Source organism: Pelophylax lessonae (assembly GCF_965119305.1).
Source record: "Pelophylax lessonae genome assembly, chromosome: 9".
In the NCBI taxonomy this organism is placed as follows: Eukaryota; Metazoa; Chordata; class Amphibia; order Anura; family Ranidae; genus Pelophylax; species Pelophylax lessonae.
The window spans coordinates 78515493-78536929 of NC_138776.1; the positions used below are offsets into that span (position 1 = coordinate 78515493).

General features: G+C 44.6%; 1 protein-coding gene across 1 annotated transcript; it reads left to right on the forward strand.

Moving 5' to 3' along the window:
- Nucleotides 1-553: 553 nt before the first annotated feature.
- LOC309562531 (ATPase PAAT) lies at nt 554-16822 on the forward strand. Its single transcript, XM_082266778.1, has 5 exons — nt 554-741; nt 3059-3353; nt 10491-10697; nt 14732-15043; nt 16535-16822. Exons 1-5 carry the CDS (start codon nt 608-610, stop codon nt 16787-16789), a joined length of 1203 nt encoding a protein of 400 aa, XP_082122904.1. The 5' UTR covers nt 554-607; the 3' UTR covers nt 16790-16822.
- The last annotated feature ends 4615 nt before the right edge of the window (nt 16823-21437 follow it).

Genomic DNA, 21437 nt, shown 5'->3' on the forward strand with positions numbered 1-21437 from the left:
AATACAAACAAAAAAGCTAACAGCTCAAAAAAGATCCCAGTTTGGTGCATGTACAATTTCTAACTCCAGCTGGAGAGGTCCTCATAGTCACATAGATGGAGCGCATGAACTGCTGTGTTATCTTCAATGTATTATTCTTCGCTTTACTCAGCCAACCCATAGGTGGCGCTGTGCGCACACTGGGGATAAGAGACGCTCCAGTTTTCTAACTCCGCCCACAACACATGAATCATAACTACATCACAGTGGCGGCCATTTTTTCGGAGACCAAAACTCCTCATCCGGGTACATCATTGAAATGGTGACAGGAGAAAAGTAGAATGAAAGCATGAGATACTTGAGTAGGAGGGCAAGGGGGCAAATTCGCAGGGTTATGTTGGAGTAAAGTCAATAGGCTTGTAACGAGAAGCTTTGACAGAATGTCGGCTGGCAGCAGACGAGAGCGGACTACGGCAAAATGGCCGCTTACATCAGACATCTCTAGTGCCTTCTGCAGCGGGCGGAAGTCTGTTTCTTTCTACAGGAGCTCATTGATTTTTGCTGTAATGAGTGTCTCGGCGGGCAGGCAGAGCACTGTATTATGGTGATGACGTAGCAGTGCCGGGAGATGTCCTCAGTGCAGAGTGCCCGGGGCCCTGTGCTGTGCTCCAGCTCCTGGCTCTGTCATGGTGATCTCTCCTCTGTGCTCCATGTGAAAGGCTCGGCCCAACCTGCTACCACCACCCCGGGGATCACATCAAGGTGAGAACAGCTTGTTATTGGATGGCCCCGACTCCCTGTTGTCCCTCCCCTGCGTAGCTGGCTCACCAACGCCCCTCCCTTGCAGAACTCTACCCAATGCCCCTCCCCTGCCCAATTATCTTCCCCCCCTGTCCCTCCCCTGCAGCACTAACCTCTCCCCCTTCCCATACTATTTCCCTATTGAGTTGCCTTCCCACAATCCCCCCTCTACAGAGCTGTCTCCCCACTGTCCCTCCCCTGAGGAACTAAGCCTCCCTCTATATTCCTCCCTTGCAAAGCCATCTCCTAACTGTCTCTCCCCCGCATAGTTCTTTCCCCATTGTCACTTTTCAGCACAGATGTCTAACTATTTCCCCTCACAGAGCTGTCCCCACTGTCTTTCCCCTGCCCAGCGCTGTCTCCCCCACAGTCCCTCCCCTGCCCAGCGCTGTCTCCCCCACGGTCCCTCCCCTGCCCAGCGCTGCCTCCCCCACGGTCCCTCCCCTGCCCAGCGCTGTCTCCCCCCCCACGGTCCCTCCCCTGCACAGCGCTGTCTCCCCCCCACGGTCCCTCCCCTGCACAGCGCTGTCTCCCCCGACGGTCCCTCCCCTGCACAGCGCTGTCTCCCCCCACGCGGTCCCTCCCCTGCACAGCGCTGTCTCCCCCCATGGTCCCTCCCCTGCACAGCGCTGTCTCCCCCCCACGGTCCCTCCCCTGCACAGCGCTGTCTCCCCCACGGTCCCTCCCCTGCACAGTTCTTTCACTACGGTCCCCAGCAACAATGTTTACCTACTTTCCTTAAGCCTACAGAGCTATCTCCTCACTATCGTTCACTTGCAGAACTAAGTCCCCCCCCCCCCCCCCCCCAAATATTCTTCTCTTGCAAAGCCATCTCCCTGTTTTCCCTTCAGTAAGGTACCTCCCTACCCCCTCTCCTCTCTCTCTCACTCTCACACACACACAGCCGGCTGGCTCCCCGCTGTCCCTCCCCTGTGGAGATGGCTTCCCACTCATCCTCTCCTGCTGAGCCTTCCCTCCTCTGCAGAGTTGTTTTCCCACTGAAACCTTCCATTAATGTTGCCACCTGCCTCCTTGCAGATCTGGCTCACCACTGCCCTCTGCATAGCTGGAACCCTTTTATGAAAAATAGTGTATTATCCACTTAGTACAAATTATTTCTATACCTTTTTTTTTCCCCAAAAACAATCATATTGAACAATCCTTGTTATGTATACGGCAGCATGGCCCTGTGAGCAGATCTGTACTGCTGAGCTGAGCATCCCATGGTATTATCCCCGCCAGGGTGCAAATATAGCCAGCTACACTAAAGTGTGATTTACAGTTTATTTAAAGCGATTCTGGACTGGACAAGATAGCAGGTCTGCTTCATAGTCAGCGTCACAAAGAGTCTGTACTTACCTCTTCTACACCCCCTGTCATCCCATCCTTGTCTGTAACCCCCAGCATGTCTTGTGCAAAGTTTAATTTGCAAGTTCAGTTTGATTTGCAGCTCAGGGTATACTTGTCTAGGGAAAGTAGAGAGATGCTTACAACTGAACTCTGGACAGATATAAAATACAGATCATTGAGGCTCTGTTAATTATATATATATATAATATATCATTTTTTTTCTTTGCAAGCGATGTTATTACCCAAACTTCACTGTACAGCAGAGCTCAGTCTGGGCAAGATGCCATTGATCTTTGACTTTTTGAAGGTGCAGTTTCCAGGTCTGTCATTTATCTCCTTTTATCACTACTAAGTGTGTCACTGACCTGGGCCATGCATGTGTTCTTTTGATGATACATAAATAGATTAGATGATGCACAATATGAACATGCCTAGTCCATGAAAGTAAATTCCATTGGTGAGTTGATCTGGTGAAAGCTGTCTTAGAGCGGATTTAGCTCACTATTGAGAGAGTTCTTTCCACTTCCTGTTGTATCTAAAGGACAGGTAATGAGGTGGAATCTCTCTTGAATGAGACACGGAGGAGGCCATTCTCTACTCTATCCAAAACTTTAAAAAATATTTAAAATTCCTCTCTGATCTTTATTATGGTGATCGTAAGGCTAGGTTCACACATGAGGCAGAGGGGTGGTAAAAACAGCTTGTTTTTACTGTATCCTGACTGCCCACCTCAAAAAGCCCCTTTAGCTGAAAAAAACCCCCAAAAAGCAGGCATACATTAGGCAGGAGTATCACCTTATGAACACTTGGAACCTGCCTCTGAAAAGCGATTGGTTCACTTTCCAAAGGGTGTAAAGGGACTGCTGCACATGTATATTTGGCCTTACTATTAATGTTTTAATGCATGCTTTGTGTTTTATTTTTTCAGGGAGGAGTGCGTTGTTTTGGAGCTGCCACGTCCCACAGGTGATGTCATTCCTTGCACCCTGACCATCTCCTGTGCTGCACAAGGGACACACCATTTACTGGAGGTCAGCTTATGCAGTGAAGCCAGAACCATAGAGGTGTACAGCATCTCTGAGGATGGTCAGGAGGAGGAGGAGTATTTGGGTACCAGTCGAGGAGAAAAATGTTCCTTCAGAGGTTGTGAAGACGAGGAGCCCTTTACCTTGTACAGAACATACTTGAAGTTCGATTTTCCTGTGCCCGCTTGTAAAGTCAAGGTACTTCTTTAGGTGTCTGCCTACTTAAAGCACACCCCTCATTAAAGGCATATTCCAGCTTTTTCAAACAATCTAATAAATGCACCCACACTGATTTAAAAAAATGCTTATATAATAATTTTCTTTATTGTACATCACGGGACACAGCAGCCATAATAATTACTATCTGGGTTATACGCCACCTATAGGTGAGTGGACACTGGCACTAAAAATACATGAAGTCTCCCTTTATATAACCTCTCCCATACAGGAAGTATCTCTGTTTTTTCACCATTGTCTTAGAGGTAATGGTCATGGATGGAGAAGCTCTCCATATTTTAAAGTTATGCTATGGTCCCGGATAAAGATCCGGCAGGATCCAAGCGGCTTGGCAATCAGATCCATCCGAAAGTAAAAGACTAAAATGGATGGTACCTGAGCCTCGGTAGATAGAAGACTGCGAGGTGTTGCCTTTAATGCGAACTCCCTTGGGCACTGGACCCTGGGATCCGGACCCTTGGTAAAGACTAACTCCAAAGGCGATCCGGCAGGGTGCCCTACAGGTCCAAGGGAGAGGCCCCAAGATTATAGGGGGGCCCGGTCCTTGAAGGTCCACAAGTGACAGAACCGCCGTGATGGGTGAAGGTTGGATTCTAGCTATAAGCAGAGTCCTGCGGCAGGATTGATAAGTAAGGCTACTTTAAAGGTACAGCAGGAAGGGCCACAAGTGTGCTGCCATCAGGATTGGAAGATCCTAGCCGATCATTCTCTGTGTTAACCTTCCCTGGGAGGCCAGAGGCGACTGGGTTAATCTGAGCCATTACGGTTGTCAGGCAAAGTAGCTGCATCTAGTGCTCCTGTCTCAGCCTACGTCACTAAGGATGATTTGGTATCAGCTTTAGCCGGTCTTGAGGGAAAGATTGCTGGCACGATTGCTTCAGTATCACAAGGAGGGAGGAAACGTGATAGATTCCCCTCACCTGAGCCCCCCCCCCCTGTGTTTTAGTACAGGATTGGGCAGAAGATGTTTAAGAAGTAGCTGTAAATGACCTAGAAGAAGGTCAAGTTGAGGATTCCACTTCCGGGGAGTCAGGGTCTGTGGTCTCAGAGATTGTTAATTTAGTCTCTCGCTGAAATGGTCCTGGATTTATATTACCCCCCTTAGAGATTTCTGAAGTCTCTTTTTCTTCATTAGGCTCATTACGCCCCTCCACAGAACTCTCAGGCTTTTCCCTTTACATCCCCGTTTAGAGCGAATAGTATAGGGTTTTTTTTCCTCCCAAAAGGTTTTCTCTGTTGTATCCTATGGAGGAAAAATTCACAAAGAAGTATAGTATGCCTATGGTTGATGCTGCTATTTTCTTCTGTAAATAGAAATTTAACCTGTCCTGTAGACAATACGAAAACAACAGAGAGGTGGCCCTAATGGGACTTTAAATGAGGTTGAATACAATAGTCATAGAAGGTCAAAGAGTAAATTTTATTATCAGATAAAATATATGATAAATGTAGGCATAAATGTATGACATAACCACAGGCATAATTGCAAGCATATAAAACATGTTTAACATAATAGAAAAATAGCAGCATTGCAGCAATTGAGACATAGTGACAGCATATCAACATGGATATTGCATGACAATAAATAATTAGTATGGAAAAACTCTACGCGTTTCGTGGGTCCCTACACCCACTCATCAGGAGTATGTAGGTGATTCTGTCAAAAATGAACAAATGAATTATGAATGTCTGCTATGCCTTAAGTTGGACAGAAAATATAAAAATACAACAAATGTGTAACCCAAATAGGGAAACCACACTTACATCTAACTGAATCAAACTGGTATGCGCTGCCAGAGGAGGGGGTATCAACGTCTCATCCGGGAGCTGAAGGGGCAAGACCACGCCGCAACACAGTGGGGAACCAGGTGAGGAAAGATATGTGATAAAAGAAGGGGGAATATTTATATATTTTCAGCCAGTGTCACTTTATCTACAATCATCAAAATACTCCCCCTTCTTTTATCACATATCTTTCCTCACCTGGTTCCCCACTGTGTTGCGGCGTGGTCTTGCCCCTTCAGCTCCCGGATGAGACGTTGATACCCCCTCCTCTGGCAGCGCATACCAGTTTGATTCAGTTAGATGTAAGTGTGGTTTCCCTATTTGGGTTACACATTTGTTGTATTTTTATATTTTCTGTCCAACTTAAGGCATAGCAGACATTCATAATTCATTTGTTCATTTTTGACAGAATCACCTACATACTCCTGATGAGTGGGCGTAGGGACCCACGAAACGCGTAAAGTTTTTCCATACTAATTATTTATTGTCATGCAATATCCATGTTGATATGCTGTCACTATGTCTCAATTGCTGCAATGCTGCTATTTTTCTATTATGTTAAACATGTTTTATATGCTTGCAATTATGCCTGTGGTTATGTCATACATTTATGCCTACATTTATCATATATTTTATCTGATAATAAAATTTACTCTTTGACCTTCTATGACTATTGTATTCAACCTCATTTAAAGTCCCATTAGGGCCACCTCTCTGTTGTTTTCGTATATATTAGGGATGGAGGTGTTTACAATTGCGAGTGTTAGACCATTCCCTTTTTTACTGTTGTCCTGTAGACAATGCCCGGGTTTTTAAAGATCCAGCAGATAAAAATTTGGAATCTTTACTAAAAGCTTCTTTTGCTATTGCTGGGTCTGTGATACAACTGACAGTGGCATCTATAGGAGGTTGTCAGTCTTTGAAGGACCTAATTAAGCAGGTAGCCAAGAGTATTCCTGCTCAGGGGGAGTCTGCTGGAGAAATAACAGACTTGCCTTGGGCTTTGTGTTTTGTAGATGCTCTTATGGACTCCACACAGCAGGTGTCACAGTTTGCTCTTCTGTCAGTACATATGCGCAGAATTGGTCTGTGGAATTACCTTGTAAGAAGTCACTAACTGGTTTTCCCTTTCATGGGGAATGCCTATTTGGTGACAATCTGGATAAATCCAAAAGATTTCAGGGGGGAAGAGTGCACTTCTACCAGTTTAGAGGAGGAGTAAACGTCCTTCTTTTAAGGTGTCTAACGCTCAAGTACCCAATACTTCTAATCCTAGGCAGTTTCAACAGCCTCAGCCGTCTAGATCTAGAGCAAAACTTCCAGGGCAAGGGCAGAAGGAAACCGGGGTCCAGAGGCCTACCAAGCCTCGCTCTAAATCTACCTTATGAAGGGGCGCCCCCACTCAGGTGAGGGGAAGGCTACTACAGTTCTCAGATGCCTGGGTAGAAGTGATTCAGGACAGCTGTGTTGTTTCCACAGTCTCGCAGGGGTAAAAACTATAATTCCAGGTGTTTCCTCATCCTCAGGTTTTAAGGTCCAACATACCTGCAAATCCATTAAGAGAAATCCTTTTTTGAGGCTCTGGACCATCTGAAATCACAAGCAGTGATTACAGAGGTTCCGGTCGACAAGAAATTCAGGGGCTTCTACTCAAATATTTTCGTAGTCCCCAAACCAAACAGAGATGTGAGACCTATTCTGGACCTCAAAGCCCTGAGACAGTTTCTAAACACGGTGAAAGTCCGCCATTTTCAGTTCGTAGCTTTGCCCTTCAGGTTAGCCACGGCTCCACAAGTGTTCACAAAAACCCTAGCTTTATTGGCAATTCTAAGATCTCAGGGGATAACAATTGTAGGATACCTGGACGATCTATTGCTCATTACTCTTAGCCAGAATGTGTTACGGGCAGTTCAGTTCTTTGAACGTCTGGGTTGGATTCTAAGTTTGGCAAAATCAGCATTCAGCAGGTTCAGAGTCTAGAATATCTGGGTCTCCTTGTGGACATGGTACAGGCAAAAGTGTTTTTGCCGCCAAGAAAGGTTGAAGCTGTAAAGGAGCTTGTCCGGATCGTAAGAGGGAAAAAGTATCCTTCTGTTCGTCTTTGCATGAAGTTGGTAGGGAAGATGGTATCTTCATTTGAAGCAGTTCCCTTTGCCCAATTCCATGCCAGACCATTACAAAACAACATTCTGTCAGCCCTGAGCAAAAAGATCCAGGCCCTAGAATGTCTCTGTCACCAAGGGTGCATCAGAGTCTCAGGTTGGTGGTTGGTAATCAGGAATTTGGTGGAGATAGGGAAGTCAGTGGTCTGGGAGGTGGTGACCACAGATGCCAGTCTCTCTGGCTGGGGAGCAGTTCTGGAGGAAGCCACTGTCCAAGGGGAATGGTCCTGGTTAGAAAGGAGCTTGCCCATCAATATCCTGGAAATTCGAACAGTTTGTCTGGCTCTAAGATTCTAGACTACCAGACTCCGGGGTTGCCCCGTCAGTGTCCAATCTGACAATGCCACGACTGTGGCCTACATCAACCATCAGGGGGCACCAAGTGTCAGTCAGCCCAGAAGGAGGTGGGTCACATCCTATCCTGGGTGGAGAAATTTGCACCATGCCTGTCGGCAGTATTTATTCTGCGAATAGAGAACTGGCAGGCGGACTTTGAGTTACCAGCAGATGTTTCCAGGGTAATGGTCTTTACATCCCGAGATCTTTGCATTGATTTGTCAACGCTGGTGGGTTTTGGACGTAGATCTGTTGGCATCCAGATTCAACAAGTTGGACAGATTTGTATCCAGGACCAGTGATCCGCTCGCAGTTGGAGTGGATGCCTTGGTGACTCCCTGGGATCAGTTCTCCCTGATCTATGCCTTTCCTCCAGTCTAGCTGTTGCTAAGACTTCTGAGCAGGATTCAGGAAGAAAAGAGGCCAGTAATCCTGGTGGCTCCAGCTTTGTCCAGCTATGTCCGGACCTGCTTTCTCATTGTGCCATATTCCACCCTGCTTTACAGTCTCTAAAATTGACGGTTTGGCTTTCGAAGCCAAAATTTTGAGGGAGCGGGGCATATCTGGTCCTGCAGTCTCTACTGTGATAAACTCTAGGAAGCCAGTCTCTAGGAACATTTATTACAGAGTCTGGAAGTCTTACATTTCCTGGTGTGAGGCCAGGAAGTGGCATCCCTGTAAATATATAATCAAGAGTATTCTAAATTTTTTGCAAGTAGGGGTCGAAAATGCTGGCCTTAGGCACAATTGAGGGTCAAAAGACTGCTTTGCATTCCTTGGTTCGAGCCTTTATATAAGCTGTTTTGCTGACCTCCCCTTATGAGAGTGTTAGTTCCCTGGATGTCAGGCTGATGCTTTAGCCTTTATTGGTTTTTGAGTTACTGAACCTGGAGCAATATATCTCAATATAGATAGGGAACTAAGACACTTTTGTGATTGCTATTTACATCATGCATGTGTCTGTGACTCAAAAATTCTAAAGCCAGATACAGCAAAGTAACTATCACTTTGTAGAAGATCAACAGTAGCCCCTAAAATTCTCTAAGGACAGGTGTCCTTTAAAGTGGTTCTAAAGGTTCAAGGTTTTTTTTTTTTTTTTTTTTTTTTACCTTAATGCATTCTATGCATTATGGTAAAAAACCTTCTGGTTGTAGCCCCCCCCCCTTTATACTTCAGCCCTATGCCTATCCAGCTAAGTGCATAACAGCAGCGACTCTCCCAGGTTTCTCTCTCCTCATTGGCTCACGCAGCAGCTCCTGCTGTTGACAATCACAGCCAGTGAGCCAATAAGGAGAGCGCGGTTGGCAGGGCCAACACGCACTCTTGTGTGAATGGACACACAGATTGCGGCTCAGGAGCGAGCCTGCTCAAGTGCCCCTGTATCAAGCGGCTTTCCATTGGGGGGCACTCGGCAGGATCGCTGGTGGGGGCAGACCAAAGGAGAAGAGGATTTGGGCTGCTCTGTGCAAAACCATTGCACAGAGCACGTAGGTATAACATGTTGTTTTTTTTTTTTTTGTTTTTTTTTAAACAAATTCCTTTAGAATCACTTTTAAATAAAACTCTTTCTTGAAAATAAATATAAAACTAAAAGAGTGAGGATGGGGGGGGGGGGGGGGAGCTGTATCAAATAGAGATTTCCTTTTGCCATCAATGTATTAAAGATTAATTCCCACCCAAACCTAACTAGTCCTAAACATGTTCCTTCCCCCTCCACCTTTGCTGACAAACCTGTGTAATAAATAAATAAATAAATGATGTATATACTTACCTATATGCTTCGCCCCAGTCACTTGATTGCTTGTGTAAGGCAGTGCTGGCTGCAGGGAAATGAAGAGAGTGCATCTGACAAAGGCTGGGACAGGGGAGGCTATGGGTGATGTAATTGCAGGAGGTTGTTGGGTGCCCTCTCCATTCCTCTGCAGCCGCCTCTGATTTGATACAAGGGATCATGTGACCAGACCAGAGCGTGATGAAAACAGGTAAGTATATACATCTTTTTTACATGGGTTAGTTCAGTGTTTCTCAACTCTGGACTTCAGGGCACACTAAGGCCTCTTTCACACATACTGTCCGTTCAATTCATCAGTTCAGTCAAGTCAAAATGTATCAGTTTTTCATCCGTTTTTTCATCGTTTTTTTTTTTTACATCCACTACCAATGAAAAAACGGATGAAAAACGGACCGTTTGTCCGTTTACATCCGTTTTTCGTCCGATCCAGTTTTTGGACGGATGAAAAACAGGGCATTCATCCGTTCTAAAAAACAGATATTGACGGAAGCAGATGAAAACGGGTGTTAACGGATGATCATCTGTTGTGATCCGTTTTTACATAGAGATGCACTGATGTCCGTTTTTTCATCTGCCAACAGATGGATGAAAAACGGACAAACGGACTGTATGTGTGAAAGGGGCCTAACAGGCCAGGTTTGCAAGAATCACAGGTAATATAATTTGCTGCTCAGTGATTGCAGTATTCTAGTCTGCATCTCCCCAAGGTAATACTTAAAATCTGGCCTGTTAGTGTTCCCTGATGACCGGTGTTGAGAAACACTGGGTTAGTTAGTAAAGGTGTTGGGGACATTTTAGGATTACCGTAGTAAGGTTTAGGCTGGAAACGTTTTCACCCGACTGAAAGTGAGGGGAAATCTGCAGCAAGGGCACAGACAACCGTAAAGAGGTGACCGGTTCCTAGCATGTCTAAAGTTTGGCTGGACATTTACATCAATCATTTCTATGCAGAAGTTTATCATTACATTTATTTATCTTTTTTTTTTTTTAACTGAAATAGCGATGTTTTTTTTCCCCTTGTAGCTACTTTCACTTGGAGAAAAACAAAGTGTCCTTTTAGGTGAGATCGCAGTGCAAATGACATCTATCCCTGAGAGATGCTCCCAGACTCCATCTTTGTTGGGGACGTCCATTAATCTGGAGCGTGTGCAGAGTATGATGGATAGCATGGGTGGGAAAATGTCACCTGGAGCCGAGCAACTCATGAACATGGTGCGAGCACAGCAGAAGGTGAGCATGTGTGTGCTGTTAACAGTGACTGCAATCCATCTAATCCTTTATAGCTGAACCCCAGGCAGATATATAAAATATACAAATCAATGCAGCTCTGACATTGAATTATGTTTTTTAAAAATGGAAGCTATAGAAATACCTGAATGTGACCTAGTATGAGCTGAGCTCGGAAAGGGAGAAGCAGTGCAACCATCTAATCAGTTGAGCTTCTGTGCTCAGCTCATTAAACATATCTAAAGCCAAACTATTTTTATTTTTTTTTTCAAATTTAGGGTAAAGTAGGGGATATTTAAAACACTGTCCACTGTTTTGCTATCTGTAGTCTTTTAGGGACATTTCACTAAGTATCATACTCCTAATCGGACGCAAGTGTCACCATTTTTCAAAAATGGATAGCAGCTTTAAAACGTGTCATACAACAGGTAACGTTTGGCAGTACAGCAGGCTGATGCTTTTTGAGGACTGATGAAGAGGCAAGTCCTCGAAACGTTTTAGCCTGCTGTACTGCTGAACTTCACTTGTTGTGTGATACGTTTTATCGTGGATTTTAAACCTATTATCTATTTATGAAAAACTGTGCGCCCTCTGTGTTTTCTTGTTATTTCAGTGTGGTCAGACTTCCTCAGTCTTTTTGAAGGCAGCAAGGCAATGCATATCCAGACAAGCCAAGATGAGAATTTAGAACAATACCTTTCTTTGGGCCCACTTCCAAGCGCAGGAGATACATGTTTGCTATGTACTTTCAAGGACATTTCACTTCCTGTCCTGGAGACTCTGCAGAAAGTGAGATATCTTTCCTATGGTTGGGTCATATCTTTATTGGGCTAGGAAGGCATATATAACATAAAAGCATGAGATGTTTTAACCACTTTACCACCGGAGGATTTTGCTGTCTTACGTCTGGGCCACTTTTTGCGATTCGGCGCTGTGCGACTTTAACCACTTAAGCCCCGGAAGATTTTACCCCCTTCCTGACCAGGGGGTATTTTGCGATTCGGCACTGCGTGACTTTAACGGACAATTGCACGGTCGTGCGACGCTGTATCTAAATGAATTTGGCGTCCTTTTTTTCCCACAAACAGAGCTTTCTTTTGGTGGTATTTGATAACCTTTTTTTTTTTTTTTTTTTTTTTTTTTTTGATCATGCGCTATAAACAAAAAGAGCGTCAATTTTTCAAAAATAGCAATATTTTTCACATTTTTTTATATGAAATTCCCCCCCCCAAAAAATGTAAAAATCTAAATTTTTTAACATTTTCGGCCAATTTGTTTTATGCTACCTATGTTTGGTAAAAAAAATCGCAAAAAGCGTATTTTGATTGGTTTGCGCAAACGTTATCGCGTTTACTAACAAAGGGAAAGATTTTTGTCTTTTTTTTTTTTTTTAACACATAATGCTGGTGATCTGCGATTTTTTTTTTTTTTTTTTTGCGGTACTGCGACATTGCGGCGGACAGATCGTACCCTTGACTGACATTTTTGACACTTTTGGGGTTACCAGTGACATTTCTACAGTAATCAGTCCTATACATATGCACTGTTACTGTAAAAATACATTGGCAGTGAAGGGGTTAACTTTTTTTGAAAGGGAGGAGCTATGTGTCTCCCTAGGGGCGTGCTTTCTACTGTGATTGGCTGTGGCTTCAGATGTATGAACAGTGATCAATGGTTCTACATAGTAGAACCGTATGATCATCCTTCATACACAGGGGAGAATGACAGGCAGCTTGTTTACACAAGCCGCCTGACTTTCTCCCTCTCCCCCGACGATCACAGAGTGACCGGCGGACATCGGGTCCGCCGGTCACACGCGCGGGGGGGTGCGTGACCGCGCGGGAGCGGGAGCGCGCCTCAGGCGGCGCGCGCTCGCTCCCTAGACCCTCACAAGCTAGCGACGTAGACCTACGTCGCTTTGCCTGTGAGGGGCTGACTGCCGACGTAGATCTGCGTTAGGCAGTCGGCAAGTGGTTAACTGACAATTGCGCGGTCGTGCGAAGCCGTATCCAAACAAAATTTACGTCCTTTTTTTCCCACAAATAGAGCTTTCTTTTGGTGGTATTTGATCACCTGTGCGATTTTTACTTTTTGCGCTATAAACAAAAAAAGAGCGTTTATTTTGAAAAAATAACAATATTTTTAACATTTTTTTTTATATGAAATCCCCCCCCCCCCCCAAAAAAAATGTAAAAATCAAAATGTTTTTACATTTTTGGCCAATTTGTTTTCTGCTACCTATGTTTGGTAAAAAAAATCACAATAAGTGTATTTTGATTGGTTTGCGCAAAAGTTATTGCGTTTACTAACTAAGGGAAAGATTTCTGTCATTTTTGTTGTTTTTTTTTTAACGAGTAATGGTGGCGATCTGCGTTTTTTTTTTTTTTTGCGGGACTGCGACATTGCGGCGGACAGATCGGACCCTTGACTGACATTTTTGACACTTTTGGGGGTACCAGTGACATTTCTACAGTAATCAGTGCTATAAATATGCACTGTTACTGTAAAAATGACACTGGCAGGGAAGGGGTTAATTTTATTGGAGAGGGAGGGGTTAATGTATGCCTGGTGCTTACTAACGCGTGTGGGGGGAGGTGACTGAGTGACACAGGGACAGATCGCATGTTCAGCTATGCTGAATCCTGCAATCTGTCACTGTCTGTCACTTAGGAGATCCACCCGCTCTGTTTGCACAAGCGGGCGGATCTCCAAGCTCGATTCCCTGACGATCGGGGAAGAGCAGCGGTGATCGCCGCCACTCCTCCCCTGGCCCGACTCCCGCTGTGACTGAAAACAGCGGGAGCGCGCCTACAGGGGGAGGAGTCCAGCGTCTACGTCGCTGGATGGAATCGAGCCACTTTGCCGCAGTACAGTCCCAGTGACTGGTCGGCAAATGGTTAAACATTCTCCCAAAAATCTTTATTGCTGCCTCTGTCCCATTTGCTTTTTGTCCCTCTGACATCCCTGCCCCTGATACAGGAAGGGGAAAACCCCTATGAGTGGGGACACAATAAACTGTCAGAGGTTCCCACATTTTCTTTAATCTACCCAGAGATAGAAGAAAACATTTTTAGTGTTGGACTTAAACTTCCACAGAAGAACAGAGGTTTTTTTAAGAGCTGAGCCTTTATCTGTAATTAGCACTGCTGAGATGGATAGGTTATTATAGGTAGTGCTGCCATAGATCCTCGTGGAGCTGAGCAGGTACATTAGTACCCTATGTAAAAAGACATTTGTCTCAGAAAGCTCTGAAACTTCAAACAATTGGGTTGATTTATTAAAACTGGAGGGTGCAAAATCTGGTGCAGCTGTGCAAAGAAGCCAATCGGCTTCCAGTTTTTTTTTTTTTTTCGACAAAGCTTAACTGAACAAGCTGAAGTTAGAGGCAGATTGGCTACTATGCACAGCTGCACCAGATTTTGCCCTTTCCAGTTTGGCCCCTTTCACACATACGGTCCGTTTGTCCATTTTTCATCCATCCGTTGACGGATGAAAAACAGACATCAATGCATCTCTATGTAAAAACTGATGACAATGGATGATCATCCGTTAACATCCGTTTTCATCTGCTTATGTCAATGTCCGTTTTTTGGAACGGATGAATGCCCTATTTTTCATCCGTAAAAAAAAAAAAAAAAAAAAAAAAAATGGATCAGACGAAAAACAGATGTAAACGGACAAACGGTCCGTTTTTCATCCGTTTTTGCATTGGTAGTGGATGTAAAAAAAAAAGGATGAAAAAACTGGTGAAAAACTTATACATTTTGATGTGACTGAACTGAGGAACTGAACGGACCGTATGTGTGAAAGGGGCCTTTCAGTAAATAAACCCTAGAGTGTATGCAGTTATTATGCCCCTGTGTACTTGCCTTGTGTGCCTATATGGGGTCTGCAATGATTATGTTCCTCTCTTGTGTGTCTGCTTTTACCTCTTTTGCGCGGTGGTACCAGCATAGTGTATGCAGTGAATTTGTTGTTTTGATTGGACATGCATGGAGTTTGCAGTTTCCTTCAGTTTATGTATTTCTTACTTACAGAATCAGGCTCCATTTGGGTCTCACTTAATGCAGCTCTTTGGCAGCTTCCAGCCTCAAGCTTATCAGAACAAAGAAGAAACTCTCCAACAGGCCAAAACGATTCCTGATACCAGACTGGAAGCTGCACAGAGTCATTCCTCTTTCCAACAACCGCCACCCACCGATATCAAGTCTATGATGTCTTCATTTCTGCAGAACCAGCTGGGTCAGGCTGTCTCTCCTGAATCTGTTCGGCCTCTCCTGCAAAATCTTACTATGCAGAGCAACACTGATCGAGACCGTGGAGGAAAGTCATGCTCAATTCCAAGGTGGGTAATTTAGACCCTCAAACGGCAAATCTTAAAGTGGTTCTAAAGGCTGAAAGTTTTTGACCTTCATGCATTCTATGCATTAAAAAATCCTTCTGCATACAACTCAACCTGAGCCTGATCTCCATCCAGTGCTGTGCATGAGAGCAGATGCTCTCAATTCTTTCCCTGCTCATTGGCTCAGAGGGAGCCATTGGCTCCTGCTACCATCAATCACAGCCAGTGAGGAGGGGCGGGGCTCTTTTTGTCTATACACACAGAGCCGGATTGAGAGCGAGTCCTCACGAGTGATCCCATAGCAAGCGCCGCGGCTTGCTATGGTGGGGACTCGGGGGGGAGGGGAGGGGGGCCCGGAGCACTGGCAGGGGATACAGAAGAGGATCAGGGCTTCTCTGTGAAAAACCTCTGTGACAGAGGATTGGGGATCTTCTCCCCACACTTACTGTCACTACTTGAAAACAGTGCGGCCGTGTGGAGCTCCGCCCACACAACTGCATCATTCATTCAGTTTCCTGTGAACGAATGCCTAAAAGGACTGTCAGCCATTGCAGTTAACAGCTTTTTATTTTCAATGAGCTGCAAAGGCGCTGGTGAGAGTCCTCATAGTACATTGATCTTCCTGCTCTCAGGTAACTGCCTGCCGGTACGAGGTGTGAGCAGGCAGCTATCCTGTGAGTGTGCAGGAAGGTGACATTGCACCCATGACCTGCAGATCACAGGTGCAATGCTCTGCAGGCTCCTTAGAAACAAAATATTGAATGCACTTTTTTGTTTAACCTGCAAAAAAATGTGCATTTAGAAAAAAAAAAAAGTGAACTTATTTGTTAATTGAACAAGCTGAAGTTAGCAGCTGATCAGCTACCATGCACAGCTGCACCAGATTTTATACTCTCCAGCTTTAGTAAATCTCACCAATGTCTTAGGCCCCTTTCACACAGGCGATCCAATGTGATCCTCCTGTCAGTTTTTCAGGCGGACCGGATCCAATGCTCCATGTATCCCTATGTGGCAGCGGATGTCAGCGGAGACATCTCCGCTGACACCTGCTGCTATCCGATTCCGATCCTGTCTGTGAAATCCAGACGAATGGAAACCCTATTTTCCATCCGTCTGGCGGATCAGATCGGATGAGAACGGACAAGCAGTCCGTTCTCATCCGATTCCACCATAGAGGACAGCGGGGATCTGACGACTCCCTCTCCTCACACAGAGCTGAGACGGAGCTGTCGTCCGCCTGCTCAGTAGGGATCAGCAGATCGATCCCCCGCTGAGCAGAACGGACTCCGTTCCCTGTGAAAGGACCATTACAATTCTTCAGAGTTATACAGGTTACCTTAGCAGTTGTATAAAAAGATATTCCTTATAACTATAAAAATATTAAACACATTATTTTAAATTTTAGCACAGCTGTCAGGTTTGCTCTATGTTATTAGTAGCTCAGTGCTTGTTTACTTGTTGCCTAAGGTGTTTTTACTTTTATTACAGAGAGGACAAGCTAGATCCAGCTTTGGAGAAAGTGCTGTCTGCTCACATGGAGCGTCTGGAGAGGAATCTTATGAATCATATTGATGAGAAGATGAGATGTTTACAGGAGCACCTGGACACCAGAATAGACCAGCTATTCGTATGTTTACTGGAGAGAGGGGACAAGTCTAATGCACATCCTGGAACTACCGGAGACAAACTTGTCAATGGGCACATGGATTACACACATGACGACAGTGACTGTAACATACTGTCAGTGCAATAATATACAGTAACTGGCACTTAATGGTCAGATCAGACTGACATGTAATGATCAGAGGATCAGGGTCATCCTTCAGTAAGATGCTTGTACAGGAGAATCATACAGTGTTGTGAATGCTTACCTCCTTACCAAGGCCGTTTCCTAAACTACTACACGGTATCATCACAAATATATGCGGTTTCCTCTTGTGATCCACATCCATGCAAGCCATTTTTATTCACCAACTGCACACCACATCAGGACTACATAACCTACTTGGCAATATAAACAAATATGTAAATGGGACTGTCAGTTTTTAAGCTTCGGTTATGGTTTTAAGAAACGGCTGTCTTTTTATCTGTTAGTGATACCTACCTTATATTAATTGATTTGTATGTTTTAATTACCCTGTCACCTGGACGCAGAAAAGAATGCTGCCAGTTAGAATCCTTTATTGTTTACCTGTCCCACTGTCTGAGCCTCTGCTTTCCTGTGTATTCAAGAGATACCTGTGGCTGAAGATTTCCAGCATACGGTACACTTCTGGGATTATGCTGAATGGTTCACTGCTACACTGTCGGCTTTCCTTTGCCAGTCCCTATGTCCCTTTTGCGTCCTGTAGTGAGGTAGTTGTCTATCGCACACGTTCCTGCATTAGACTCTGAGACTCCATTCACACCTGAGCGTATCATTTTTAAGCATTTGGGTGTTTTTCAGGCGTTTTTTGCAGGTGTTTGGAGGCAGGCATTGACATCTAACAAAAATGGTTGTAATCTGCCAAAAAAATAAGCTCATGTACTTTTTTGAACTTCAGGCATTTTGCTTCAGCCGACAAAACACTCATATGTGAACAGGGGCTATGGAAATCAATGGGATTTTGCTTGTTGGGTGTTTTGAGACTTCAGAGATAAGCGTTTTATGAGCTGAAAAACGATCAGGTGTGAATAAAGCCAGCTGGAGACCGGAACATGCACAGAATAGTGTATATATTTGCCAGCGCACTGCGGATCCTCAGACAACGTCCAAATGGTCTTTCATTGAAGAGAGATCACATCACAACAAAAGAGTAAAACATTTCGGAGCAGTGCAGGATGTGATCACATTCCTGATGAAGGGCCCTGCACAGCTCTGAAACGTTGTACTCTTCTGTTGTGAAGTGATCTCTATTCAATAGAAGTCCATTTTGACTTTGTCTGAGAATCTGTGGTGTGCTACCCCATTTACACTCTTCTGTAGTGATGTGGGGGTCAGCAGAAGGAGCCACAGAATGCAGAGGGGCACCAGGCATGCTGCCGGCAGAACATTTTTCTGCACCGGATAATTCCAGGACTGTTGGTTATAGGTGAATCTTTACCCAGAATTATCTTGTGAATACAAAGGAGAACAGCCATGCACACAACAGAACATTTAAGTATTAAATGGCTTTTTTTCACATTCATCTCCAGGTGGCAGGACCACTTTATAGATCTTTATAATTAATAATTTATATAGGACACTAACATATTTTGCAGCACTGTACAGCTGGGCTATTGTAAATGCTTTTTAATCTGTTCAGTCCATTCCAGTTAATAAAACAAACTGCCCAGAGTAGTTACATGAAAGATGTCTCCAGTGTACAGGTAATGTGTTATTACCAGTCCACATTCATGCTGGAACTTCCTCTTATAATGGTATTCTGGATTTAAATGAATCATCCAGAAGCCTGTTAGATCTGTTGGATTCTGTCTGTAAAATGTACTTGTTTGCTGACTTTGCCCCAGCCTGCTGTCTCATTTTGTCTGCTGCATTCTCTGGTACATTAAATTAATTAAAAAGTTAAGTAGAAGAGTGAGATCACTTTATAAAAGCCGTGTCAGTTTGGGAGAGCTGCGAAGAAAAAGATTTCATGGCTAGCAGTACTGTCAGGTTGACCAGTCTTCAACCGGTTGTTCATTTTCTGTTGCTCCTGGGTGATTCAGCTTTTCTGTTTCCCATCCAAATGACATACCAGTTTTGGGAGTTGGCCTTTTAGACCCCTTTCACACTTGTTTGAATTTGTCCTGCGACTTGTGACTGCAAAGTCCCATGACAAGTCCACCCCATGATTTCCAATGAGTACAATTCGTATCTGTGCAACTTCAAGTCACAGTGACTTCAAAGTAGTCCCTGCACTACTTTGGTCCAACTTTGATACGACTTGAGGTCCACAGACCTCAAGATTACACAGGCATTGCTTCAAGTTGCGTCAAAGTCACGTGTCCTTCAGGTCGTACAAGTGTAAAGGGGCCTTAAAGTGTACTTCATCATAATCTAGCAACACCTATCTCCGGGGAATTCAAAAATAAATTTTTGCTTACCTGATCCTCTGGTACCCCTGCAGCAGGTGCTCTCATCTTCTCCCCTAAACTCCAGTTTGTGGACTCTTCCTTGATGTCCTCATGTCCAGTTTATTGTATTTGATGATGTCAGAGGGTATACAGTTGTGTTCAAAATTATTCAACCCCCACTGAAATTGATTGTTTTGGCCAGTTTGACATTGATTTTGATCATTCAGTCATCCTGCTTACAATTAAATCAAAGAGGCACGTGTAGGTCAGACAAATATAACATAACATTTATAATGAAATAACCACAAATGTCTTTTCTGTGCTCACATCATTATCAATTTTATTCAACCCCCAAGTGACATTCAATCTTAGTACTTAGTACAACATCCTTTTACAGTTATAACAGCTTTTAAACGTGAAGCATAGCTTGACACAAGTGTCTTGCAGCGATCTACGGTATCTTCGCCCATTCGTCATGGGCAAAAGCCTCCAGTTCAGTCACATTCTTAGGCTTGTGCACTGCAACTGCTTTCTTTAAGTCCCACCAGAGGTTCTCAATCGGATTTAAGTCTGGTGACTGTGATGGCCACTCCAAAATGTTCCAGCCTTTAATCTGCAACCATGGTCTAGTGGACTTGGAGGTATGCTTGGGATCATTGTCCTGTTGAAAGGTCCAACGTCTCCCAAGCCTCAGGTTTGTGACGGACTGCATCACATTGTCATCCAGTATCTCCTGGTACTGAAGAGAATTCATGGTACCTTGCACATGCTGAAGCTTCCCTGTACCTGCAGAAGCAAAACAGCCCCAAAGCATGATTGACCCCCTGCCATGCTTCACAGTAGGCAAGGTGTTCTTTTCTTCATAGGCCTTGTTCTTCCTCCTCCAAACATAGCATTGATCCATGGGCCCAAACAGTTCTAATTTTGTTTCATCAGTCCACAGAACACTATCCCAAAACTTCTGTGGTTTGTCCACATGACTTTTGGCATACTGCAGTCGACTCTTCTTATTCTTTGGAGACAGCAAGGGGGTGCGCCTGGGAGTTCTGGCATGGAGGCCTTCATTACGCAGTGTGCGCCGTATTGTCTGAGCAGAAACTTCAGTACCCACATCTGACAAATCTTTCCTCAGCAGTCACACGGGGACTTTTCTCCACTCTACGCTTCAGGTAGCGCACAGCAGTCAAAGTCAGCATCTTCTTTCTGCCACGACCAGGTAGCGTTTCAACAGTGCCCTTTGCCTTGAATTTGCAAATGATGCTTCCTATGGTGTCTCTTGGTATGTTTAACATCTTTGCAATCTTCTTATAGCCATTGCCCTTCCTGTGAAGAGTAATCACCTCTTCTCTTGTCTTCCTGGACCATTCTCTTGACTTCACCATGTTTGTAACCACACCAGTAAATGTCTAGAAGGAGCTGAGTATCACAGTCATTTTAAAGCTGCCTAATTGGTGCTTATTAGGCTTTATTGCTGCTCCCTGACATCCACAGGTGTTTTCAATACCTGATTGAAAACACTTCAATGAACCTCTGTTCTTCAGAGTGGTAGTCTTTTAAGGGGTTGAATAATTGTGTCAATGAAGAATTCACAAAAGAAATATTTACTACTGTATTACAAAACCAATTGATGTCATTTTAGTTGCATATGGTTCTTTAAGAAGTCCTTGTAGGATTTCATTCTGAATACAATTACAAATGTACACTAAATTCCCTAAAACCCTTTACAGCATTGGGGGGGTTGAATAATTTTGAACACAACTGTATGATCACTGGAGCATAGGTCAAGAGAGGCTGTGGGCCCCGGCCTTGCAGCCTGGAGGGAGCCTGAGCCAGTTAGTAAAAGTTTTTTTTCCTAGTACTCCTGACATAAATGAGCATTTAACCCCGGCAGTGTGGGGACAGCCCCATTTTTGTTTTCCCCCGGAGTTCTGCTTTAAAGTATAACTAAAGGCAAACATTTTTTGGATAGAGCGGAGAGGAATTGGAACACCTGTCAGATGTTTTTTGCTGTCTGTGTCGCCTTTAGGCCGCTCTCACACGAACGATCCGATCAGATCCGCCTGTCAGTTTTTTAGGAGGACCTGATCGGATCCTCCATGCATCCCTATGGGGCAGCGGATGTCAGCGGTGACATGTTTGCTGCTATCCGCATCCGATCCTGTCTGTGAAATCTGGACGGATGGAAACCCTATTTTCCATCCATCCAGGGGATCGGAGAGGACCGGATGAAAGTGGACATGCGGTCCGTTCTTATCCGATTCCCCAATAGAGAGCAGCGGGCTCTGACATCTCCCTCTCCGCACTCAGAGTGGAGACGGAACTGTCATCCGCCTGCTCAGCGGGGATCCGCGGATCAATCCCCGCTG

What these genes read in the sequence shown, in the direction of transcription:
- LOC309562531 (XM_082266778.1), top strand. Translation starts at nt 608, where the DNA reads ATGTCCTCAGTGCAGAGTGCCCGGGGCCCTGTGCTGTGCTCCAGCTCC. An exon ending in TGGTGCGAGCACAGCAGAAG is followed by an intron (nt 10,698 to 14,731) that starts GTGAGCATGTGT and finishes TCTTACTTACAG; the next exon opens with AATCAGGCTCCATTTGGGTC. An exon ending in CATGCTCAATTCCAAGGTGG is followed by an intron (nt 15,044 to 16,534) that starts GTAATTTAGACC and finishes AGAGAGGACAAG; the next exon opens with CTAGATCCAGCTTTGGAGAA.